This window comes from Vipera berus (assembly GCF_964194415.1).
Source record: "Vipera berus genome assembly, chromosome: 2".
NCBI lineage: Eukaryota > Metazoa > Chordata > Lepidosauria > Squamata > Viperidae > Vipera > Vipera berus.
This window is the reverse complement of record NC_138203.1, coordinates 261,675,160-261,700,608: the sequence shown is the minus strand read 5'-3', so window position 1 is coordinate 261,700,608 and position 25,449 is coordinate 261,675,160. Positions and strand designations below refer to the sequence as shown.

General features: G+C 40.6%; 2 protein-coding genes across 2 annotated transcripts; both read right to left on the bottom strand.

Moving 5' to 3' along the window:
* Window positions 1-1,575: 1,575 nt before the first annotated feature.
* Window positions 1,576-7,846, bottom strand: LOC308661138 (uncharacterized protein). Its single transcript, XM_081315927.1, has 5 exons — window positions 6,637-7,846; window positions 6,243-6,354; window positions 6,095-6,162; window positions 4,806-4,935; window positions 1,576-4,586 (listed from the first exon to the last, which is right to left on the bottom strand). Exons 1-5 carry the CDS (start codon window positions 7,051-7,053, stop codon window positions 3,076-3,078), a joined length of 2,238 nt encoding a protein of 745 aa, XP_081172053.1. The 5' UTR covers window positions 7,054-7,846; the 3' UTR covers window positions 1,576-3,075.
* LOC308662933 (uncharacterized protein) lies at window positions 7,445-24,069 on the bottom strand (the record flags this gene model as incomplete). Its single annotated transcript, XM_081319079.1, has 6 exons — window positions 24,002-24,069; window positions 19,995-20,106; window positions 19,804-19,871; window positions 18,490-18,619; window positions 16,780-18,274; window positions 7,445-7,718 (listed from the first exon to the last, which is right to left on the bottom strand). Exons 1-6 carry the CDS (start codon window positions 24,029-24,031, stop codon window positions 7,445-7,447), a joined length of 2,109 nt encoding a protein of 702 aa, XP_081175205.1. The 5' UTR covers window positions 24,032-24,069.
* Between the last annotated feature and the right edge of the window lie 1,380 nt (window positions 24,070-25,449).

Genomic DNA, 25,449 nt, shown 5'->3' with positions numbered 1-25,449 from the left:
CTTGCTTTAAACACTCTACCAACCTCATGTTCCTAAGAAATCCTTCAAGGTGCTGAATGACTACACGCCAGTTGCTCTGCTGGCTCACCTGAAAGTCATCACAGATCCACCGTTAGACTCCTTGCAGTTAGTCTACTGAGCAAATAGATCGGCAGATGATGCTGTCAATATGACATTGCGTTACATCCTGCAACATCTTGAATCCCTGGGGACCTACGCATGGGCCCTTTTTGTGGACTTTTCAGTGTATAATACCATCACTCCCGAAATTCTTCACTCTACACAGGTTCAGCTCACTGTGCCTGTTCATACTTGTAAGTGAATAATCAGCTTTTTCATAAATAGGAAGCATCAGGTGTAGCTCGGGGAAAATTGCATCTAGTACCTGAGCAATTATCACGGGCGCCCCTTAGGATTGTGTGCTCTCTCCATTGTTGTTCTCCCTTTCTGCACCAATAACTGTACCTCAGGGGGAACCCTCACTTAAAAGTTCTGAAATTTGCAGATGATACAGTGGTCATTGGTCTCATTTGAGATGGTGACGAGGCTTCAAGTTTCATTAATATTTGCGATTTAGGCATTTTCTGCATAACCATTATTATATTTATCCAATATGATTTAGCATGTTTATAAGAACACCTCATGAGATAAAATGTACCTGGAGTTTAATTACATTTCCAGCATTTGTTCTATTACATATTCTTGCCAATCTATCTGGAGTCAAATACCACCAATACTGGTTCAAAATTGGGAAAGGAATCCGGCAAGGCTTTATACTGTCACCCTGCCTATTTAACTTATACGTAGAGCACATGATGAGAAAGGCAGGGCTAGATGAATCAAAAGTTGGAATTAAGATTGCCGGGAGAAATATCAACAACCTAAGATATGCAGATGATACCACTCTAATGGCAGAAAGTGAAGAGAAACTAAAGAGTCTGTTGATGCGGGTGAAGAAGGGGAGTACAAAAGTGGGTTTGAAACTCAACATTAAGAAAACCAAGATCATGGTATCCGGCCCTCCTGGCAAATAGATGGGGAAGAAATGGAGGTAGTGATAGATTTTATTTTCCTGGGCTCCAAGATCACCACAGATGGGGACTGGAGCGAAGAAATTAAAAGATGCTTGCTCCTGGGGAGGAAAGCCATGGCAAATCTAGACAGCATACTAAAAAGCAGAGACATCACCCTGCCAACAAAAGTGCGTATAGTCAAGGCCATGGTTTTCCCAGTTGCAATGTAAAAGTGAAAGTTGGACTATAAGAAAGGCTGAATGCCAAAGAATTGAGGCCTTTGAACTATGGTGCTGGAGAAGACTCCTGCGAGTCCCTTGGACTGCAAGGCGATCAAACCGGTCAGTCCTAGAGGAGATCAACCCTGACTGCTCTTTAGAAGGCCAGATCCTGAAGTTGAAACTCAAATACTTTGGCCACCTAATGAGAAAGAAGGACTCACTGGAGAAGAGCCTAATGCTGGGAAAGATTGAGGGCAAGAGAAGAAGGGGACGACAGAGAATGAGGTGGCTGGATGGAGTCACTGAAGCAGTAGGCGTGAGCTTAAATGGACTCCAGAAGATGGTAGAGGACAGGAAGGCCTGGAGGAATGTGGTCCATGGGGTCGCAATGGGTCGGACACGACTTCGCAACTAACAACAACCATCAATACATCATACAGAAGTTTTCTTTCAAACCATAATTCAAAGTAAACTTTAAACTTTTTTAATCCACATATTTTCCTATTGATCTAACATTATATTATAACCAAGGATTTTCTCCCATTTTACCATACTGTCCTTAACATGTTCATCTTCCAAGCTCATCCTACGTAGTATTTTATAAACTTAAGAAATCAAGTGCTCATATTATAATTATTTTATGCTAGTGCCTTTTTCCACATTTTTGGCAAACTTGTTTCTCAGATAAAATTCTTACTCCTTCAAATCCAATAGTAATAAATTGGCTTCCATTGCTCCCATTTGCATATTTAACTTTTCTTTGTTGATATGAGTATTTTTAATATCTTCCTTCATTTCGTTTAACCCTATTGCAAATTTTTCAGGATTTTGGTCCAGCCTTCCATTCAAATTTTTATCCATTGCATCAAATTTTTCAGACATTTTTTGTACTTTGTAAATTCAAGAACATTTTCTACTCAAAACTCTCCATAAAAAGTTGGACATTAAAATTCTCTTTTCTCTTTTATCTCTCTCTCCTCTCTTTATCTCAGTACTTTGCTTGATTCCTTGATATATAGTTCTAAAAATACCTAATTAGAGTTCTCGGTTTCTTAATAAACTTCAGTGAGCTTTCATGGCCAATATACAGCATACCAAATAAATAATCTTTAAGCAATGTTCAAGATCAAAAGTGTTTCCAAACAATACTGTTTCTTAGATCAAAATTGCTGTTCCCATAATGAGGAAAGAAAAAAAAGAGGAAATTTTCCCTTTCTTGAATTAAGAAAAAGTATGTATAAGGAAAAGGGAATAAAATACTAAAGTTCTTTAAAATATATATAACATTTTCAATAAATAATTGCAATAATTACAATAATATAGCCTTTTCAATAAATAATCAAAAACCCTAAATGGCTAAAATCACATCACAAGACGACAAAAGACTGAAGTTTGCCACTGCTGATCCATGTGATAAATCAGATGAAGTCTCATCCTGAAGGCAATAAAAATCTTTAATTGTAGTTTATCAAGGGAGTGCATTGGACTTAACAGCATTCAACCAGGCAATTCACATGTAATCCATTCATCCAAACCAAAAAGCAAAATAAAAAGGGGAAAAAAACCATGTGAAATTTAAAAATTAATAGCAGGAGGAGCACCTCTAAAAATGCGCAGTGGTTGCTGATGGGGAGCAGAAGTTTATTTCTAAAAAAAATTTAATAGATACATACACCTTCAAAAAATCATTGTTCATAAATTAAAATGAAAACATGCATTGTTTTCATTTTAACTAATATATTCATCCCTCTCTGGGGCTGCCAGTTGGGTCACTCAAAATAACCTTGCCTTTCTGAGTTCAGTTGATTAAAAAGGAAAATCCATGGATTGAACCCACTAAATTAGCATAGATTCTCATCCAAATCTATCTCCATTTCGGAAATTGGACCCATGTTTCTATGGACCCTCTTATGGGAAGTAAGAATACCTGGTCGGCTGAAGCACTTTCCACACTCCATGCATTTATACGGCTTCTCCCCTGTGTGTGTCCTTTTATGGGAAATAAGATTACTGTGTTCACTGAAGGACCTTCCACATTCGATGCATTTATATGGCTTCTCCCCTGTGTGGATCCTTTTATGGGAAGTAAGACTACTGTGTTGACTGAAAACCCTTCCACAGTCCATGCATTTAAATGGCTTCTCTCCTGTGTGAGTCCTTTTATGGGAAATAAGATTACTGTGTTCGCTGAAGCCCTTTCCACACTCCATGCATTTATATGGCCTCTCCCCTGTGTGGATCCTTTTATGGGAAGTAAGATTACCGAGCTCACTGAAGCCTTTCCCACACTCCACACATTTATATGGTTTATCCCCTGTATGAATCCTCTTATGTCTCAGAAGGGATGAATTGATATGGAACCCCTTTCCACACTCCATGCATTTATATGGCTTCTCCCCTCTATGTATCCATTTATGGGAAGCAAGTTGACTACTATGAGTAAAAGACTTCCCACATTCCATGCATTTGTAAGGCCTTTCCCCTGTGTGGATCGCTTTATGGGAAGCAAGTTGACTGTTATGCGTAAAGGTCTTTCCACATTCCATGCATTTGTAAGGCCTCTCGCCTGTGTGAATCCTTTTATGGGTTGTAAGATCACTATGTACTCTGAAGCCCTTTCCACACACTATGCATTTATATGGCTTCTCCCCAGTGTGGATCCTTTTATGGGAAGTAAGATCACTATGTACTCTGAAGCTCTTTCCACACTCTATGCATTTATATGGCTTCTCCCCAGTGTGGATCCTTTTATGGGAAGTAAGATTACTGCTGCAACTAAAGGTCTTTCCACACTCCGGACATTTAAATGGCTTCTCCCCAGTGTGGATCCTGTTATGGGAAGTAAGACTACTTGGTTTACTGAAGCCCTTTCCACATTCCATGCATTTAAATGGCTTTTCCTCTGTGTGGCTCCTTTGATGAACAATAAGGGTCTTGTTTTCACAGAAGCTCTTTCCATGCTCGAGGGATTTATTTGGCTTCTCTCCCATGTGAAGACTTTTATGTGATGTAAGAGACCTATTTTCTTGAGAAAGTGTGGAATTTTTTTCATTTTCTTTACATATATAACCTTGTCCTTTGGCTTGGGTTGGATAGTGTCCGTGTATATCTAATGTGCCTTTGCATAGTCTTATACCTTTCCCAGTATATCTTTTCTGAATTTTTTCTTGTTGGTCATGAAACTCCTGCATGTGAGCATCAATGGAAGAGGAGCTTTCCTTATTCCAATTATGTGACTGATTTCTCTCCTGCCTTTGGAATTTCATTTGAATTGCACGCTTCTCCATTGCATCTCCATGTCTGAACACCTGGAATGATTCCTTAGACTCTTTATCGTCCTGCCCATTATCACCTTCAAGGGGAAAGAAAAATAAATATGATAGCAAGGTTAAAGAAAAAGATCAAACAATTGGAAGTCATAATAATTGCTTTCTGATATTTGCCAGATTCCAATATATTAAACCTTTACATGCTTACAATGGCATGGCATAAATAAGAATTTCTATATGCATGAACAGCCCACAACTACAAAATGTCTTCCTGAATTGACTGGAGAATAGGAAACCCTTACCAAGAGAGGCCACATTGCTGTAATTTTCCAGCATGACTTCCCAATGCAGCACTTTTTGGTGAGGATCCAGCAGAGACCATTCCTCCTCGGAGAAATACACAGCCACCTCCTCGAAGGAGACAAGGCCCTCCTGACGGGGGAAAAAAGTGCACAAAAGGCCCAGGAGAAATTGTTAAAAAAACCAACAGTCCTATTGTTTATAAATTCCCAAAACAAAGCTGTGCACTAAGGTAAACGGCTATCCTTGTTTGTATTCCAGAGAGTAAAAGCTTTTCATTGAAGAAATGTTTTGTGTAGGTTTTATTAATTTTATTGATTCTCCAGGACTATCGGAGCCTTTCAGTGAAAATAACCCCAATTTCCTTTGGATCGATTGACCTACCATTCATCTGTCCACCATTAAAAGACTTCTGGAGAATCAACTGGCAGATGGGGCTTAGAAACCCCACATATCAATGACTCCCAATCCTTCTTATTTTCGCAGATGGAAATGTGGGAATCTCTGTGGGTGTGGATTATTTTGCAGCATTTAGTAAAAGGCTCATTGTATACCAAGAAGCAGCAATCCTGTCTATCCTCCACACCTTCATGAAAGTGCTGGGAATGCTCAGCCAGGAATTTGCTTCTGCTTCTCAAATTTTAAGGAAGCTGCTTGTAGTCTGAGACATCAGCTGAATGGAAGATAAGAGGAGGAAATTTCCCAAGAAGGACATTTTTTAGCTCTTGCAAACCTGGATTGTTTGGCATCCAAATTCAGGCACAAATCAAGGTATTAGAATTTAATTTGCAAGCCAAAAATGCCTTGATTATTTGCTCTTTCAGAACAAGTTTTATTTTGGCAATTTTTTATCAACTCGCATTGTATTTTAATAGGCTTAACATTTAATCTCATCCATTTAGTTTTCTTATCGTTGAATGTAAACAAAGCTTTTAAAAGAATGATAATTTGCCAGTGTGGATAGTTATTTTTGAGCATCCTTGCACAAATTCAACTCAAAGAATTACAAAAAGAATGGGCATCATGAAGGATTATTTGAAAACTGCGGAGCAATTGGCATAATTAAAATTATTATAATTGGCAACAATTAGCACTTATTTAAAACATTGGTCTTAAAAAAGATTCTCCTAATAAAAATTTCACTTGAAATTTTCGTCTTGCTTAGGAACACAAAAATAAGCCAACCCAAACAAGAGGGGAAAATGGAAGGAGGCAGTACTATGTATACCAGCTTGAATTTCTGAAGGAAAAGGAGAATACAACTCTTAATAAATAAATTTCCTCTTCTTACTTGAATTGGAGTTTCAACCACTGTTTCAGCTCCGCTATCAGGAAGGGCCAATTTCCTTCTATTCTTCCCTGTGTGAGACAGAGAATTTTAAACTGCATAATAGTTGATAGTTGAGATCACTCTGGGGAATGGCAGAGCCTTGTATTACCTCTGGTCGTGTCTTGATTGGGATCATCCTGAGAGATCCTCCTGAAAAACATTTCTAGAGGTGAATTTGATGGATGCCTCCTCCCAGGATCTCTGATCTCCATCATGAAGGACTTGAAAAAGTAGACAGGAAACAAGAAGAATGAATGGACAATACACATCAAGAAGTGGATTTTTTTGTGAACACCACTTTAAAGCCCCAGAAATCCATCACTGAGGTTGGAAAGCACGAAAGGAACAACTATCACAAATAACAGAACAAAGTCCTATAAGAATTATCAGAGTATCTCCAGATATAATAAATGCCACAGACTCTGGTAGGCAAGGGTTAACAATTCAAACACACTTTTGATCAGATCTAACCACTTCAGAGTTCCCAAATGAAAATCTCTCACCTGCCAGCCAGTCCTCTCCTTCTGCTCCTCCGCCTGGCTCAGGAGGAAGCCTTCCACCAGGGCCACCGCCTGGGAGCTGCTCTCTGCTCCACACTCCCGCACCCAGCTCTCCATCTGCAGGGGCAGAAGCGCCAGGAACCGCTCCAGAACAACCAGGTCCAGCATCTGCGCTTTTGTGTGCTTTTCTGGTCTCAACCATTGGCTACAAAAGTAATAGAGTCGGCTGCAAAGTCCTCGGGGACCTTCATCCTCTTTGTATTGGAAGTTCCTGAAGTTTGAGGGCTCAGTTTCTGAAAGGATGGTTTTCTCCTCCAGGATCTTCTGCCCAGTTCTTGCCCAGATCTCTCCACAGCTCCCAAACCGAACACCAGAAGGGCCTTTTCCAATTTCCTCACTTGCTAAACATTGGCTTTTCATTCTTTCTCAGTCCTGTATCTTAACTCCTAATGGGTTCAGAGAATCTTGTGGATCTCCAACCACCTTTCTATTCATAGTACCATTCTGGTAGCAACAGGTCAGGCAAGTCTTTCAACCATCTTTGTCCATTTTTTTTTTGCTTTATATATACATATATATATCTACATATCTACATATCTACATACATACATACATACACACACACACAACTTACAGCTTACACAACTTTCCAAACTCTAACAGGTTAACAAACAATGAAAGTTCAGGGTTTTTTTTAAATCACACTATTACACACAGGTAGGTTCCCAAAACATACCCTAAAACCAAACAGGCTAGCAACTGAATTCACACGAAACACAAGGGGTGGTGATGTGCTGGTTCAGTTAACCTCCTAAGACAAATTGAACTGCTGAGGATCCAACCCCGTTTTAGCGTCATCCAGCACATAAGGAGAATCAGGCACAACCTGCTGCAATTCCTCCCTTGCAGCTATTTGCTTATTTCCTGCTTGAGATTTGCCATCCAAGCTCTCCCCATCTCCGACTTCGGAGCTTTCTCCAGGATACGGGGCGGGAAGGATCCCCCCAGGACGCTTCCTCCTCTCTGGGGATTTGTCCCTCGGGCAACGTGGCTGGTCCTGAGCCCTGTTTCCCTCTGCCTCTTGCCTGCGTGGAGAAGGGCGGCAGGGGAACATGGGATCCGGGCTCTCCCAGGACTCAGAAGATTGAACCTACATGGGGACCTTCCTTCTCTAGCACGAGCACCCTCTTTCCGCCCCCCCGCACGCGAAGTACCCCCCCCACACACACACACTGCCGCTTACCCCGCCCACCTCTGGATCTCTTCAAGACTTTTCTGCACCCATTTAAAAATCCTGCGAAGCTCAAAGACCGAGAGACAGAGCGCTGTGTCCTAGACGAAAAGCCCTCTAATGATGTCACTTCCTTCCCACTCCCCTATGACAGGAGTAGGCAACTTTGGCTCTTTTATGACTCATGCCTGGCTCAGGAATTCTGGGATTTGCAGTCCACGATTCATAAAAGAGCCAAGGTTGCCTATCCGTGCCCTATGATAAATCACCTCTGGCATTCGCCCACCAGTGGCCAAATGATGAATCTCATGGCATGCTGTTTTCTTCCGCAAGGAGATTCAAAAGCAGAACACAGAGTAACATAGTTGGAAGGGTCCTTGTAGGTTGTGTCGTCCAATCCCCTGCTCAAGGAGGAAAGCCTGTACTATCCCAAACAAATGCCTGTCCAATGTCTTCCTGAAAAGCTGCACTGATGGAGCATGTTAATAAGAAACAAAATTAGAATGTGCAGAATGCCTTATACAAGGCTTGCAATGCACAAAGGAAAGTGTACTGGGACCTTTAAGAAGCAAACAGTAAAAGGCAAACTAACTTTGAGTTGTATCATAACAATATTTTTACTCAGACAATATAACACAAAACAAAACAAAACAAAACACAATTACATATAGTCCAGTTTTCAATCCAAGGTCAGTAACAGTTCAGGAGTAAACAAAGTCAAAGTCAAAACTCCTTACCAGTTAAAAGTCAGTCAGAGAAAAAACACTAGAGAGAGCGACCATAAGGCTAACATCTGAAATTCATTTATGCTGAATAGAATTAGTCACACCCTTAGGCCATTTCTCTTCTTAAAGGTACACAACCATATTATATGTATTTCACCCAAACCAGGTTAGGACTTTAATTCCTAACAATCTCCCCTTTTGGGTGACATACACTTTTACACTTTTACAATCTTAAATTATATTCATTACATACAGTTTTATGTTTCACAGCACCCTGTGCCTTAGTAAACTGGTCAGCAATATTATCTTCTGTAGCACAATATTTTTATTTTTGTATTTATTTTAATCCCATTTATATCCCACCCTTCTCCGAAGACTCAGGGCGGCTTACAATTCCAATTTTATTAAATTATCTTTAATGCATTGTCTGACATTGAGATAATGGCACTTGTTGCCAACTTAATAGCTGCTTGATGGTCTTCAAACACAGTTATTGGTTTCTTACATTCCAACCCCATATCAGACATTAACTCTTTCCAAACCAGTAGCTCAGTGCACAATAACGATAGACAGGAGAATTCAGATTCAGTTGTAGACAAGCTAACATGTTTCTGTCTGTTTGATTTCCATCCTATCAAAGCGTTTCCCAATAATATAACCAGACCTGAAGTGCATTTTCTGGTAACAGTATCAGATGCAAAGCTGGCATCTGCAAATGCTTTCAGTTCCATTTCCCTTGTTGGCTCTAAATACAAATAATAATGTATGGTGTGCTTTAAATACCATAAAACTCTTTTAGCACCTTGCCAGCATCTTACTGTTGGATTTTCCCAATATCTTGCCAGGTGATTTACAGTAAAAGCTATATCAGGTCTTGACCAGTTACATAGGTACATCAAACTCCCAATTAACGATTGGTATATGTTTTTATCAAACAGTTTGCTATTATCTGCTGAACTCTCGAAACCCTGAGACATAGGAGTCTTGGCAGGTTTACAATTTTCCATATTGTAACGTTTCAACAAACGATTGATTTTCTTTGCTTGAGTTAGTTTAAATCCCTTATTTGTCCTGGCAATATCCAGTCCTAGATAATGGCTAATAGCCCCTAGGTTTCTAATTCTAAATTTGCCTTCCAAATCTGAAACAATCCTTTCAGTTTCCTTGTTATCTTTTGCTATAAAGAGCCTTGGTGGAGCAGTGGGCTAATGCCTCCTTAAGTAACACCAGCTGCCTGCAATTAGTGCAGGTTCGCATCCCACCAGGCTCAAGGTTGACTCAGCCTTCCATCCTTCCGAGGTAGGTAAAATGAGGACCCAGATTGTTGGGGGCAATTAAGCTGACTTTGTAATAATGCCGCTTGGGGGGGGGGCGAAAGCCCTAATAAGCAGGCATATACATAGAATGAAGGCTACTGCTAAGCTTGTAAGCTGCCCTGAGTCTTCGGAGAAGGGCGGGATATAAATGGAATTAAAATAAAAAAATAATAATAGCAATATCATCTGTAAACAGTAACAACAATGTTAAATTATTATTTTGCTTTCTAACAAACAAACAAGGATCTGCAATACTTGCTTTAAATCCCAGTATATTTAATTCCTTTACCAAACACTTATTCCATCCATATCCAGCCTGTTTCAACCCATACAAACTCTTTCTTAGTTTCCAACAATAACCTTGTTGCTTTACAGTTACTCCAGGTGGAATTCTTACATAGATATCATGACTTAAATCAGCATGTAAATAAGCTGTTTCAATATCAATATGAGTTACAGTATAATCCTTACTAGCTGCCCACACCAACACTGCTCTAAGAGTAGAAGCTCTTAGCATTGGTGAAAAAACTTCATCGTAGTCACAATTCCTCTGTGCAAACCCCTGTGCTACTAATCGTGCTTTGTAAATAGCTGCTCCCTCAGAGCTTTCCTTTATTTTTAAAACCCATTTACATCCTAGTAGACTTTCATTTTGAGGAATCTTTACTTCTTGGTAAACACCTAGATCTTGTAAAGACTTAAGCTCTTTACCTATAGCTACATTCCATTTCTGCCTTTCCTCCTCAGGATACATTTCTATCTCTTCAAAAGTAGAAGGCTCCACATCTACCTGACAGATCAACCCTGCCTCATAACGTTCCGGTGGTCGTCTCTCTCTAGTAGACCTTCTGGGCAGAACCGGGCTAGTGGGTACAATCACCTTTCTCTCCTCCTCCCCAACCTCCTCTAACAATGACTCTCGTTTAATATTAACGGCAGATTTTTCCTCTTCTCTATTGGAGTCTTCTAAGAAATCAGTTGAATCTGGTGGAGGAATGCACACAGCATTTTCTAACCTATCCCAACCTGACTGTTCTTGAAAAATAGCACTTGAACTACAATATACATTCTTGGTTCCTTTCTCCCAGAAACGGAAAGATTTATGATTTGATTCATAGCCAACAAAGATTAACTGTCTCGCTCTATGTTCTCCCTTCTTTCTTAATGAGGCAGTAATATGTACCCATGCAAGAGTACCAAATGTATGCAAATAACTGAGGTCAGGTTTCCAACCATGCCACAACGTAAAAGGAATTTTACCAGTAGCTGAACTAACCACATTATTTAATACCTGATTAGCACAAATAGCTGCTTCCTCCCACAAACCATTCGGTAAACCAGAATCCTCTAGCATAGCTCTAACCATAGCTTGCAGTGTTTGGCCACACCTTTCTACAAAAGAATTATGTTGTGGCCTGTAGGGAGCTGAACGTCTGTGCTCTATCCCAGACATGTCAAACACAAGGCCCCGGGGCCAGATCCGGCCCGCGAAGTGGTTTCATGTGGCCCGCGAAGCCATCCTGGAAACAGTGAAGGAACGGCCGCCACTGCCTTGGCCCTGGCCCAGAGACCCTCCTCCTGCCAGAGACCCTCAGATCTGTCCCACTCCTGCCCAGGCCCCCATAGGCACCCTTGATGCGAACAATGTAGAGCTGGCCACGCCCACCCAGTAGGCCATACACACTCTAGCCACGCCCACCCAGTAGGCCACGCCCACCCGACCCTTGAGGGCAACTGCAATGCTGATGCGGCCCTCAATGAAATTGAGTTTGACACCCCTTGTCTAAACGTTGTCAAATGCGTGAAGGTGACAGCGCATCTCCGCCCACTGGATGCCACTCGCCCTCCTGGTGGGGCCAAAGAGATCCCAGCACAGCTGCAACTGGTCGCTCTCAGCAGTTCCCAACCGTGGCAACTTTAAGAGCACACTTCAGCTCCTGGAATTCCTCAGCCAGCATGTGGCTAGTTGGGAATTCTGGGACTTTAAGTCCATGTGTCTGGGAAACTGTCTTAGAAGGACCTGCTTGTCAGCTTTGCGCCCCATCTCCATGCCGGACTCTGCCCGAAGGCAACCCCTGCTTTGGACCCCCCTGCCCCCAAAGATTCGGCCCTGCTCCTCTCATCTGCCCTCTGCCAGCAGGGCAAACGTCTTGGCTAAAGAGACCTGTGCCTCCGGGAAGGTGGCCCGGGGGCTTTGCTGCTAAAGCAGCTTTTAGATGGTCTTGCGTTTGAAATGGAAATCCTGTCTCTTGATACTGCTTTTATTGATTTACTTTGTAATTCATTTCCTTTGATTCTACATGGTTCTCTTTTCTCTAAAATGGATAGTGATCTTTTTCTTGGTTGATTCTTAGTGAGCTGCAGGGGTGTCAAACTCAATTTCATTGAGGGCCGCATCAGCATTGCGGTTGCCCTCAGGGGGCCGGGTGGGTATGGTCAGAGTGGGCGTGGCCTACTGGGTGGGCGTGGCTAGAGTGCGAATGGCCTACTGGGTGGGCATGGCCAGCTCTGCATCGTTGCATCAAGGGTGCCTATGGGGGCCTGGGCAGGAGTGGGACAGATCTGAGGGTCTCTGGCAGAAGGAGGGTCTCTGGGCCAGGGCCAAGGCAGTGGGGGCCATTCCCTCACTGTTTCCAGGATGGCTTCGCGGGCCGCATGAAACCACTTTGCGGGCCGGATCTGGCCCCCGGGCCTTCTGTTTGACATGTCTGGTGTATAGACATTTGAGTCCTTTATGACTGACCCTGTGTTTACTTGCTGCATAACTTGTGTGGTGCCTGGCTTCCCCTATTTTCTAAAATTGCCGGGGACAGTGATGTTCTGTATCAATTAACTCACTATCCCCATTATTTAGTTTAAATGTTCCTCCAAAAAAGCTGTGATTTTATTGCTAAGTAACTCAGTCCCTTTCTTGGATGGATGCAGACCATCTCTTTTATACATTTTTTCATTGGACCAGCTACAGACATCGTGACTAATATAACCAAAGCCTTCTCCTTTACACCACTCCTTTAGCCACATATTAAATTCTGCTATACGCTGGCCTTTTCCAATTTGCTCCTTATACACTGGTAAAACCTCTGAAAAAGTAAGCCTAAAGCCTATTCTGCTAAGTTCCTGCCCCAAGCTCTGGAAGTCATTCTGTAAGGAGACTTACAGTTTCAAAACAATGCAATTTAAAAAATAATCAAAGACTTTTACGAGATACTTTATAGTACAGAGGAAACTTCACAAGAAAAAATAAAGCACTATATTAAAAAAGCAGATTTACTAAAAACTCAGAGAATATACAAAATATTTTAAATGAAAAAATATCAATGATGGAGCTGACAGAAGCTATCAAAAGACAAAAAAATGATAAGACTCCAGGCCCAGATGGACTAACTGCAGTTTTACAAATCTCTACAAGATATTTTAAGTCCTATAATGAAAGAACTATGCAATGAAATACTTTGAGGCTAAAATACCAAATACATAGACAGAAGCTAATATTACTTTAATACCTAAAGAAGACTCAGACTTGACGCCAATAAAGAATTATAGACTAATATCTTTATTAAACGTAGACTATAAAAGTTTTGCTTCAATAATAGCAGAAAGACTAAAGAAATTTTTGATTGAATTTATACATACAGATCAAAATGGATTTCTATCTAAAAGGCAAATAAAAAATAACAAGAATGAATTTAGAAATTTTGGAATATTATGAACTTCAGCCAAGAAAACAGACGGTGTTAATATTTGTAGAAGCACAAAAATTTAACTAACTTTCTAGAATTTACTATGTTCCCACCCAAGTGTATCTCTGTATGGGAAATTAGGTCATTGCTCCTCCTAAAACTCTCTCCAAAATCCATACATTTATATTGGCTTCTTCCTTGCATGGATCCTTTCATGGCAAGTAAGGTGATGGCTCCTACTAAAAGACTTTCCACACTCTGTGCATTTATGTGGCTTCTCTCCTGTGTGGATCATTTTCTGAGTAGTAAGTTTACTGTTTATGAGGAAGCCCTTTCCACACTCCATGCATTTGTATGGTTTCTTGCTGGTGTGGATACTTTTATGTCTCATAAGGGATGCATTATCACACAAGCCCTTTCCACATTCCATGCATTTAAATAGCTTCTACCATGTGTGGATTCTTTTATGGGAAGAAAGATTACTATGTTGGCTGAAGTCTTTTCCACACTCCATGCATTTATATGGTTTCTCTCGTGTGGATTCTTTTATGGGATTAAAGAACATTACGTCCACTGAAACCTTCTCCACACTCCATGTATTTATATAGCTTCTCCCGTGTGGATCCTTTTATGGGATGTAACATGACTGTGTTGACTGAAGCCCTTTCCACACTGCATGCATTTATAGGGCTTCTCCCCTGTGTGGATTCTTTTATGGGATGTAAGATGACTCTGTTGCCTGAAGCCCTTTCCACACTCTGTGCATTTATATGGCTTCTCTCCTGTGTGGATCCTTTTATGGGAAGTAAGACCACTGAGTTTGCTGAAGCCCTTTCCACACTCCATGTATTTATAGGGCTTCTCCCCTGTGTGGATTTTTTTTATGGGAAGCAAGAGTACCATGTTGGCTGAAGCCTTTTCCACACTCCATGCATTTGTATGGTTTCTCCCTGGTGTGGATCTTTTTATGTCTCATAAGGGATGAATTAATACAAAAGCCCTTTCCACATTTCATACATTTAAATGGCTTCTCCCATGTGTGGATTCTTTTATGGTAAATAAGAGTACCATGTTGGCTGAACTGTTTCCCACATTCCATGCATTTAAATGGCTTCTCTCCTGTGTGGATTCTTTTATGGGAAGTAAGATTACTATGTTGGCTAACGCCTTTTCCACACTCCATGCATTTGTATGGTTTTTCTCCAGTGTGGATTCTTTTATGGGATTTAAGAACACTGAGTCCACTGAAGACTTTTCCACACTCCATGCATTTATATGGCTTCTCCCCTGTGTGGACCCTTTTATGGGATATAAGATTACTGTGTTGGCTGAAGCACTTTCCACACTCCATTCATTTATATGGTTTATTCCCTGTATGAATCTTCTTATGTTTCAGAAGGGCGGAACTGATAAAGAACCCCTTTCCACTCTCCATGCATTTATATGGCTTCCCTCCTGTATGGATCCTTTTATGGGAAGTAAGACTACTCTGTTGGCTGAAGCCCTTTCCACATTCCATGCATTTATATGGCTTCTCCCCTGTGTGGATCCTTTTATGGGTTGTAAGATGACTCTGTTGGGTGAAACCCTTTCCACACTCCATGCATCTATATGGCTTCTCTCCTGTGTGGATCCTTTTATGGGATATAAGATTACTGTGTTGGCTGAAGCCCTTTCCACACTCCATGCATTTATATGCCTTTTCCCCTCTATGGATCCATTTATGGGAAGCAAGTTGACTGCTATAATTAAAAGAGTTTCCACATTCCAAGCATTTGTAAGGCTTCTCCCCTGTGTGGATCCTTTTATGGCTTATAAGATCACTATGTCTTCTGAAGCACTTTCCACACTCTATGCATTTATATGGCTTCTCCGCAGTGTGGATTGTTTTATGGGAAGTAAGATGACTGCTGCGTCTAAAGGTCTTTCCACACTCTATGCATTTATATGGCTTTTCCCCCGTATGGATCCTTTTATGGGAATTAAGAGTATTGTTGCAACTAAAGGCCTTTCCACATTCCAAGCATTTGTAAGGCCTCTCCCCTGTGTGGATCCTTTTATGTTTTATAAGATCACTATGTATTCTGAAGCTTTTTCCACACTCCATGCATTTAAATGGTTTCTCTCCAGTGTGGATTCTTTTATGGGATTTAAGAACACTGAGTCCAGTGAAGACTTTTCCACACTCCACGCATTTATATGGCTTCTCCCCTGTGTGGACCCTTTTATGGGATATAAGATTACCGTGTTTACTGAAGCCCTTTCCACACTCCATGCATTTATATGGTTTATCCCCTGTATGAATCTTCTTATGTTTCAGAAGGGATGAACTGATATGGAACCCCTTTCCACACTCCATGCATTTATGTGGCTTCCCTCCTGTGTGGATCCTTTTATGGGAAATAAGATTACCGTGTTTACTGAAGCCCTTTCCACACTCCATGCATTTATATGGTTTATCCCCTGTATGAATCTTCTTATGTTTCAAAAGGGAGGAACTGATAAGGAACCCCTTTCCACTCTCCATGCATTTATGTGGCTTCCCTCCTGTGTGGATCCTTTTATGGGAAGTAAGACTACTCGGTTGGCTGAAGCCCTTTCCACACTCCATGCATTTATATGGCTTCTCCCCTGTGTGGATCCTTTTATGGGTTGTAAGATGACTCTGTTGGGTGAAACCCTTTCCACACTCCATGCATCTATATGGCTTCTCTCCTGTGTGGATCCTTTTATGGGATATAAGATTACTGTGTTGGCTGAAGCCCTTTCCACACTCCATGCATTTATATGGCTTTTCCCCTCTATGGATCCATTTATGGGAAGCAAGTTGACTGCTATAATTAAAAGAGTTTCCACATTCCAAGCATTTGTAAGGCTTCTCCCCTGTGTGGATCCTTTTATGGCTTATAAGATCACTATGTCTTCTGAAACACTTTCCACACTCTATGCATTTATATGGCTTCTCCCCTGTGTGGATCCTTTTATGGGAAGTAAGATGACTGCTGCGTCTAAATGTGTTTCCACACTCCATGCATTTATATGGCTTTTCCCCCATATGGATCTTTTTATGGGAAGTAAGATTAGTGCTGTATCTAAAGGCCTTTCCACACTCCATGCATTTATATGGCTTCTCCCCTGTGTGGATCCTTTTATGGGAAGTAAGATGACTGCTGCGTCTAAATGTGTTCCCACACTCTATGCATTTATATGGCTTTTCCCCCGTATGGATCCTTTTATGGGAATTAAGAGTATTGTTGCAACTAAAGGTCTTTCCACATTCCAAGCATTTGTAAGGCCTCTCTCCTGTGTGGATCCTTTTATGTTTTATAAGATCACTATGTATTCTGAAGCTCTTTCCACACTCCATGCATTTAAATGGTTTCTCTCCAGTGAGGATTCTTTTATGGGATTTAAGAACACTGAGTCCAGTGAAGACTTTTCCACACTCCACGCATTTATATGGCTTCTTCCCTGTGTGGATCCTTTTATGGGATATAAGATTACCGTGTTTACTGAAGCCCTTTCCACACTCTATGCGTTTATATGGTTTATCCCCTTTATGAATCTTCTTATGTTTCAAAAGGGAGGAACTGATAAGGAACCCCTTTCCACTCTCCATGCATTCATGTGGCTTCCCTGCTGTGTGGATCCTTTTATGGGAAATAAGACTACTCTGTTGGCTGAAGCCCTTTCCACACTCCATGCATTTATATGGCTTCTCCCCTCTATGGATCCATTTATGGGAAGCAAGTTGACTGCTATAATTAAAAGAGATTCCACATGCAAAGCATTTGTAAGGTTTCTCCCCTGTGTGGATCCTTTTATGGCTTATAAGATCACTATGTCTTCTGAAGCACTTTCCACACTCTATGCATTTATATGGCTTCTCCGCAGTGTGGATCGTTTTATGGGAAGTAAGATGACTGCTGCGTCTAAACGTGTTTCCACACTCCATGCATTTATATGGCTTTTCCCCCGTATGGATCCTTTTATGGGAAGTAAGATTAGTGCTGTATCTAAAGGTCTTTCCACACTCCATGCATTTATATGGCTTCTCCCCTGTGTGGATCCTTTTATGGGAAGTAAGATCACTGCTGCGTCTAAAGGTCTTTCCACACGCCATGCATTTAAATGACTTCTCCCCAGTGTGGATCCTTTTATGGGAAGTAAGACTACTTGGTTTATTGAAGCCCTTTCCACATTCCATGCATTTAAATGGCTTTTCCTCTGTGTGGCTCCTTTGATGAACAATAAGGGTCTTGTTTTCACAGAAGCTCTTTCCATGCTCGAGGGATTTATTTGGCTTCTCTTCCATGTGAAGACTTTTATGTGATGTAAGAGACCTATTTTCTTGAGAAAGTGTGGAACTCCAATTATAATTTTTTCTATTGTCTTTACATATATAACCTTGTCCTTTGGCTTGGGTTGGATAGTGTCCATGTATATCTAGTGTGCCTTTGGATAGTCTTATACCTTTGTCAATATATCTTTTCTGTATGTTTCCTCGTTGGTCAAGAAACTCCTGCATGTGAGCATCAATGGAAGAGGAGCTTTCCTTATTCCAATTATGCAGCTGATTTCTCTCCCGCCTTTGGAATTTCATTTGAATTGCAGGCTTCTCCATTGCATCTCCATGTCTGAACACTTGGAATGATTCCTTAGATTCTTTATGGTCCTGCCCATTATCACCTTCAAGGGGAAAGAAAATAAATATGATAGCAAGGTTAAAGAAAAAGATCAAACAATTGGAAGTCATAATTGCTTTCTGATATTTGCCAAATTCCAATATATTAAACCTTTACATGCTTACAACGGCATGGCATAAATAACAATTTCTATATGCATGAACAGCCCACAACTACAAAATGTCTTCCTGAATTGACTGGAGAATAGGAAACCCTTACCAAGAGAGGCCACATTGCTGTAATTTTCCAGCATGACTTCCCAATGCAGCACTTTTTGGTGAGGATCCAGCAGAGACCATTCCTCCTCGGAGAAATACACAGCCACCTCCTCGAAGGAGACAAGGCCCTCCTGACGGGGAAAAAAAGTGCACAAAAGGCCCAGGAGAAATTGTTAAAAAAACCAACAGTCCAATTATTTATAAATTCCCAAAACAAAGCCGTGCACTAAGGTAAACGGCTATCCTTGTTTGTATTCCAGGATTTATGTGAGAAAATGGACAGAGTAAAAGCTTTTCATTGAAGAAATGTTTTGGGTAGGTTTTATCAATTGTATTGATTCTCCAGGACTATCAGAGCCTTTCAGTGAAAATAACCCCAATTTCCTTTGGATCGATTGACCTACCATTCATCTGTCCACCATTAAAAGACTTCTGGAGAATCAACTGGCAGATGGGGCTTAGAAACCCCACATATCAATGACTCCCAATCCTTCTTATTTTCGCAGATGGAAATGTGGTAATCTCTGTGGGTGTGGATTATTTTGCAGCATTTAGTAAAAGGCTCATTGTATACCAAGAAGCAGCAATCCTATCTATCCTCCACACCTTCATGAAAGTGCTGGGAATGCTCAGCCAGGAATTTGCTTCTGCTTCTCAAATTTTAAGGAAGCTGCTTGTAATCTGAGACATCAGCTGAATGGAAGATAAGAGGAGGAAATTTCCCAAGAAAGACATTTTTTTAGCTCTTGCAAACCTAGATTGTTTGGTGTCCAAATTCTGGCACAAATCAAGGTATTAGAATTTAATTTGCAAGGCAAAAGTGCCTTGATTATATGCTCTTTCAGAACAAGTTTTACTTTGTCAATTTTTTATTAACTCGCATTCTATTTTAATAGACTTATCATTTAATCTGATCCACTTAGTTTTCTTATCATTGATTGTAAATAAAGCTTTTAAAAGAATGATAATTTGCCAGTGTGGATAGTTATTTTTGAGCATCCTTGCACAAATCCAACTCAAAGAATTAAAAAAAGAATGGGCATCATGAAGGATTATTTGAAAACTGGGCAGTAATTGGCATAATTAAAATTATTATAATAATTGGCAACAATTAGCACTTATTTAAAACACTGGTCTTAAAAAAGATTCTCCCAATAAGAATTTCACTTGAACTTTTCATCTTGCTTAGGAACACAAAAATAAGCCAACTCAAACAAGAGGGGAAAATGGAAGGAGGCAGTACTCTGTATACCAGCTTGAATTTCTGAAGGAAAAGGAGAATACAACTCTTAATAAATAAATTTCCTCTTCTTACTTGAACTGGAGTTTCAACCACTGTTTCAGCTCCGCCATCAGGAAGGGCCAATTTCCTTCTATTCTTTCCTGTGAGGGAGAATTTTAAACTGCATAATTAGTAATGTAGGAGGTGGTATTCTGTAGAAGAGAAGACGTACAGAAGATGAGATAGTTGAGATCACTCTGGGGAATGGCAGAGCCTTGTAATACCTCTGGTCGTGTCTTGATTGGGATCATCCTGAGAGATCCTCCTGAAAAACATTTCAGGAGGTGAATTTGATGGATGCCTCCTCCCAGGATCTCTGATCTCCATCATGAAGGACTTGATAAAGTAGACAGGAAACAAGAAGAATGAATGGACAATACACATCAAGAAGTGGATTGTTCTGTGAACATGACTCCCAGTTCTTGCCCAGATCTCTCCACAGCTCCCAAATTGAACACCAGAAGGGCCTTTTCCAATTTCCTCACTTGCTCATTGGCTTTTCATTCTTTCTCAGTCCTATATTGCAATTCCTAATGGGTCCAGGGAATCTTGTGGATCTCCAACCACCTTTCTATTCATAGTACCATTCTGGTAGCAACAAGACAGGCAAGTCTTTCAACCATGAAATATGTGTTTGTACAAATCTTGGGACTGACTTCCAGCAAGGACTTGGAACACTGAAAAAAATGCATTTTGGAATCAATTTCAATTTCTTTTTCTCATAGATTAGGGCTTGCTTTATATATATGAAAAAGCCTAGGTCTGCATTTACCTACAAGCAGGGTTTACACAACTTTCCAAACTCTAACGGGTTAACAAACAATGAAAGTTCAGGGCTTTTTTTTAAAAAAAATGAAAAGCCTAAAATGACCTGCTTTGGATATTCTACTTCCCTTTCTTCAGGATTTCCTTTTTAAGAGCTAAATCACACAATTACACACAGGTAGGTTCCCAAAACATACCCCAAACACAAACAGGCTACGCAATTTCAGGGGCTGAATTCACACTAAAACACAGGGGATGGTGATGTGCTGGTTCACTTAACCTCCTAAGACCAATTGAACTGCTGAGGATCCAGCCCCATTTTAGCGTCATCCAGCACATAAGGAGAATCAGGCACAACCTTCTGCAGTTCCTCCCTTGCAGCTATTTGCTTATTTCCTGCATGAGATTTGCCATCCAAGCTCTCCCCATCTCCGACTTCGGAGCTTTCTCCAGGATACGGGGCGGGAAGGATCCCCCCAGGACGCTTCCTCCTCTCTGGGGATTTGTCCCTCGGGCAACGTGGCTGGTCCTGAGCCCTGTTTCCCTCTGCCTGTTGCCTGCGTGGAGAAGCGCGGTAGGGGACCATGGGATCAGGGCTCTCCCAGGACTCAGAAGATTGAACCTACATGGGGACCTTCCTTCTCTAGCACGAGCACCCTCTTTCCGCCCCCCCGCACGCGAAGTACCCCCCCCCCAACTGCCGCTTACCCCGCCCACCTCTGGATCTCTTCAAGACTTTTCTGCACCCATTTAAAAATCCTGCGAAGCTCAAAGAGTGAGAGAAAGCCCCCTCTAGTGATGTCACTTCCTTCCCCTTCTCCTATAATAAATCACCTCTGGCATTCGCCCTCCAGTGGCCAAATGATGAATTTCATGGTATGCTATTTTCTTCCTGAAGGAGATTCCAAAGAAGAACACAGAGTAACATAGTTGGAAGGGTCTTTGTAGGTTGCCAAGGTCTACAAAACTTTATTAAAATTGAATTTGGAAAGTGAACATGTAAAACACTGTATGATTCAGTGGGCAAAGAACTTTGGGTATAATGTGATGGTTGAACAATCCGAGAATATGTGGACAAAAGGCTTAAAATTCACATTAAATTATAACTTAAAAGAAAACTATTATAAGATGATGTATCACTGTTATTTAACTCCAGATAAGTTATCTAGAATGCATAAAGGTATTTGAAATGAATGTTGGAAATGTAAATGTAAAGAAGGGACTTTTTATCATTTATGGTGGACACGTGATAAAGCAAAGATATATTGGAGCAGTCTTCATATTTTAATGCAGAAAATTCTTAACATGAATATAAAGATTAAAGCAGAAACTTTCCTTCTGGGTCTAACAGAAAAAGACTTGGGAAAAAATTTGGAACTCTGATTTTATATGTGTTGATGGCAGCAAGACTGCTCTACACAAAATAATTGAAGAATGTTTCGATTTCCATCATGGATGAATGGCTACTATTAGGAATTAGCAGAGATGGCTAAACTGACCGGTTTGATAAAAGAAAAGAATATAAGAACTTTTGTTTGTACTTCATCAACAATTTGGATGAGGGGATAGGTGGGGAACTCATCAAATTTGCAGATGACACCAAGCTGGCAGGAATAGCCAATACTCCAGAAGATAGGCTTAAGATACAGGAGGATCTGGACAGAGTCGAACACTGGGCACTATCTAACAAAATGAAATTCAATGGTGAAAAAAGTAAGGTTCTACATTTAGGCAGGAAAAATCAAATGCACAGGTATAGTATAGGTGGTACCTTGCTCGATAGTAGTAACTGTGAGAGAGATCTCGGAGTCCTAGTGGACAATCACTTCAATATGAGCCAGCAGTGTGCCGCAACTGCCAAAAAAGCCAACACAGTGCTAGGCTGCATTAACAGAGGGATAAAATCAAGATCACGTGAAGTACTAATACCACTTTACAATGCCTTGGTAAGGCCACACCTGGAATACTGCATCCAGTTTTGGTCACCACGATGTAAAAAAGATGTCGAGACTCTAGAAAGGGTACAGAGAAGAGCAACAAAGATGATTGGGGGACTGGAGGCTAAAACATATAGGGAACGGTTGCTGGAATTGAGTATGTGTAGTTTAATGAAGAGAAGGGTGAGGGGTGACATGATAGCAGTGTTCCAATATCTCAGGGGCTGCCACAAAGAAGAGGGAGCCAAGCTATTCTTCAAAGCACCTGAAAGCAGGACAAGAAGCAATGGATGGAAACTAGTCAAGGAGAGAAGCAACCTAGAACTAAGGAGAAACTTCCTGACAGTTAGAACAACTAACCAGTGGAACAACCTGCCTCCAACACTGGAAGTTTTTAAGAAGAGACTGGACAGCCATTTGTCTGAAATGGTATAGGGTTTCCTGCCTTAGCAGGGGGTTGGACTAGATGACCTCCAAGGTCCCTTCCAACTTCTTCTTCTTATTATTATTAAATTGCTTCTGGACTTTGTCCTTGAGGTGGAAAAAAATTATAAAAGTACTATGATTTTCGGTTTTACTCATTAGATTGATTTGTTGACATAGAAATGGCCAGTTCATACTACTATAGAAATACAAAAAGTTGAGGTTCGATGCTAATGCCTCATTTTACTGCAACATAGGAAGTCGGAAGTCAATGCTTTTTTTCTCCCCTCTCTTCCACACTTCTCTTTTACCCTTATTCTGGAATGTAGGCAGTTGCTCCAGCCCTGTGATGGTGAACCTTTTAGAGACCGAGTGCCCAAAATGCAACCCCAAACCCACTTATCTATCATCGGGTGCCGGGTGGGCGTGGCCCATTGGGTGGGTGTGGCTGCGGTGGTAATGGCAGACTGGGTGGGACTAAAAAGTCCAATCAATCAATTCCAATTTTGCGAGATCTTTTTTTTCCCCACGAGAAGTTGAAATTAATCAATTGAACCTTTTTTTTTGCACACGGCGGCGGAGGCCTAAAGCGAAAAGATTTTATAAAACCCAACTGAAGGCCTAGGACTGGGGCGACAGTGCGCGTCCCCATGGAGAGGGCTCTGCATGCCACCTGTGGAACATGTGCCATAGGTTTGCCACCACGGCTCTAGCCACTATCCAGATAGAATAACCCTAACTCTCTGGCAGGCAGAGAAAGGCATGCAGGCATAGACCAGAGATAGATAAACGCAAGAAAATATTTCAATCCTTTTTCTTTTAGGCAGGGAGAAGAGGATTGATTCTTTAACGAAGAAACACACAATATCCTTTTACTAAGGCAGACAGATGAAACTGGCAAGCAGGAATGCTGGTTCTTTTCTTGGAAGAGAAATTATATTCTCTTTTTACTATTCTGGAATGTAGGTGGTTGCTCTAGCCACTATCCAGATAGAATAACTCCACGAAATGGTAACATGCAGAATATTTGTTGATCAGGAATCCTAAGCATTAACACACAGTTATGTAGATATATCTGTCACATGATTCATATTCTTTCCACTCACGTAGGTAAAAAGAGAATAATTTTCTTCCATCTTCAGAAAACCTACATGCTGCTGGTTGAACTTAGACAAAGAACATTTTCCCATTCAATGGAGTTCCCAGCCTGGTGTCTAGGATGCATGGAGAGAGAAAATAAACTGGGCATGTACACAGGATGTCCCATAATAAAAGACACAAAGACCCTCCCAGTGGCCAATTAGAACACAGATATAACCATGTAACAACTAAACTACATTTCCCAGAAGGCTACCCTTAAGGGGGCAGCACTTTAACCCTTAAAATGCTACTTGTTCTACACACAGTTTCCTAAATCCTAAGCTGGCTATATACTGGACCAGCACACCCCTTCCCCTTCTTTTGTTCCCTATTATTTACTTTTGTACCTTTGTATTTTATACTATAACTAAATAAAAATAATAATAAAAATAAGGTTTCAGCAGAATCATAGACGTTTCGTTTCTCCATTTAACCTACATGAAAATAAGACCTCCCCTGCTTACTTCTACAGGCAAGTTGAAACGCAGAGGCACACAGCTGCCAAGGTTTCATCCCTGACAATTGAAGTTTCTAGATATTCCACTTACTAATGTGTAGGAATCATTTTTGATCTTGTGATTATTAAGAATGTTTCTGTGGAGGATCAGAACTCACTTTCCTCAAAACTGCTACTTTGAAGGATCTCCAGAGATTCAAGGAGGCCTCAAAAATGAACAAAACCTTAAATAAACAAATTCAAACCAACATGAGCCTCTGAAATCCTGATTATGTAGGTGCTCATAATCACCTACAATTATACCTAACAAAATAATTCTGACTTAAACTCTGTTTTTTCATCATTTTCTCTAAGCATGTATGTATTCTTAACCAAAATCTTTTCACTTTAGAGCATGTCCACCAAAGGTGGTAATAAGTACCTGATTTTTGTTTACATTTCCAACAATTGTTCAATACATCTTTAAACATTTTTGACAATCTCACAGGTGTTAAATGCCATCTATAAAACATTTTATATGTTATTTCCTTTGTATGATACTGCATGTTATTTTCAAATTTCTTTCCCAAAGATTTTGCCATTTTTCTTGTTCTATGTTATGTCCAAAGTTCTTTGCCCGTATTATCATTTTCTTTAACTTGTTCCTCTTCCATCTTTAAGCTTAGCATATATTTATAAAGTTTCTTAATCAATTTTTATTCCGATGTCAGTAATATCTTATCAAATTCTGTCTGTTCTTTATAGAACCCAGGTATTTTAATTTGCAAATATGGCCACCATGATAAGTCAATACCCTGTTCTTCTAGTTCTTGTCTATGTTTTAATTTTCCTTCTTTATCCAAAATGTCTTGATAAGTCACAATTTTGTCATAGTTTATTAAATTTGGGTGTGCAAACGCTTCAATTATTGAAAGCCATCCAGGTATTTTCATATAGATTTTCGGTTTTATTATCTCC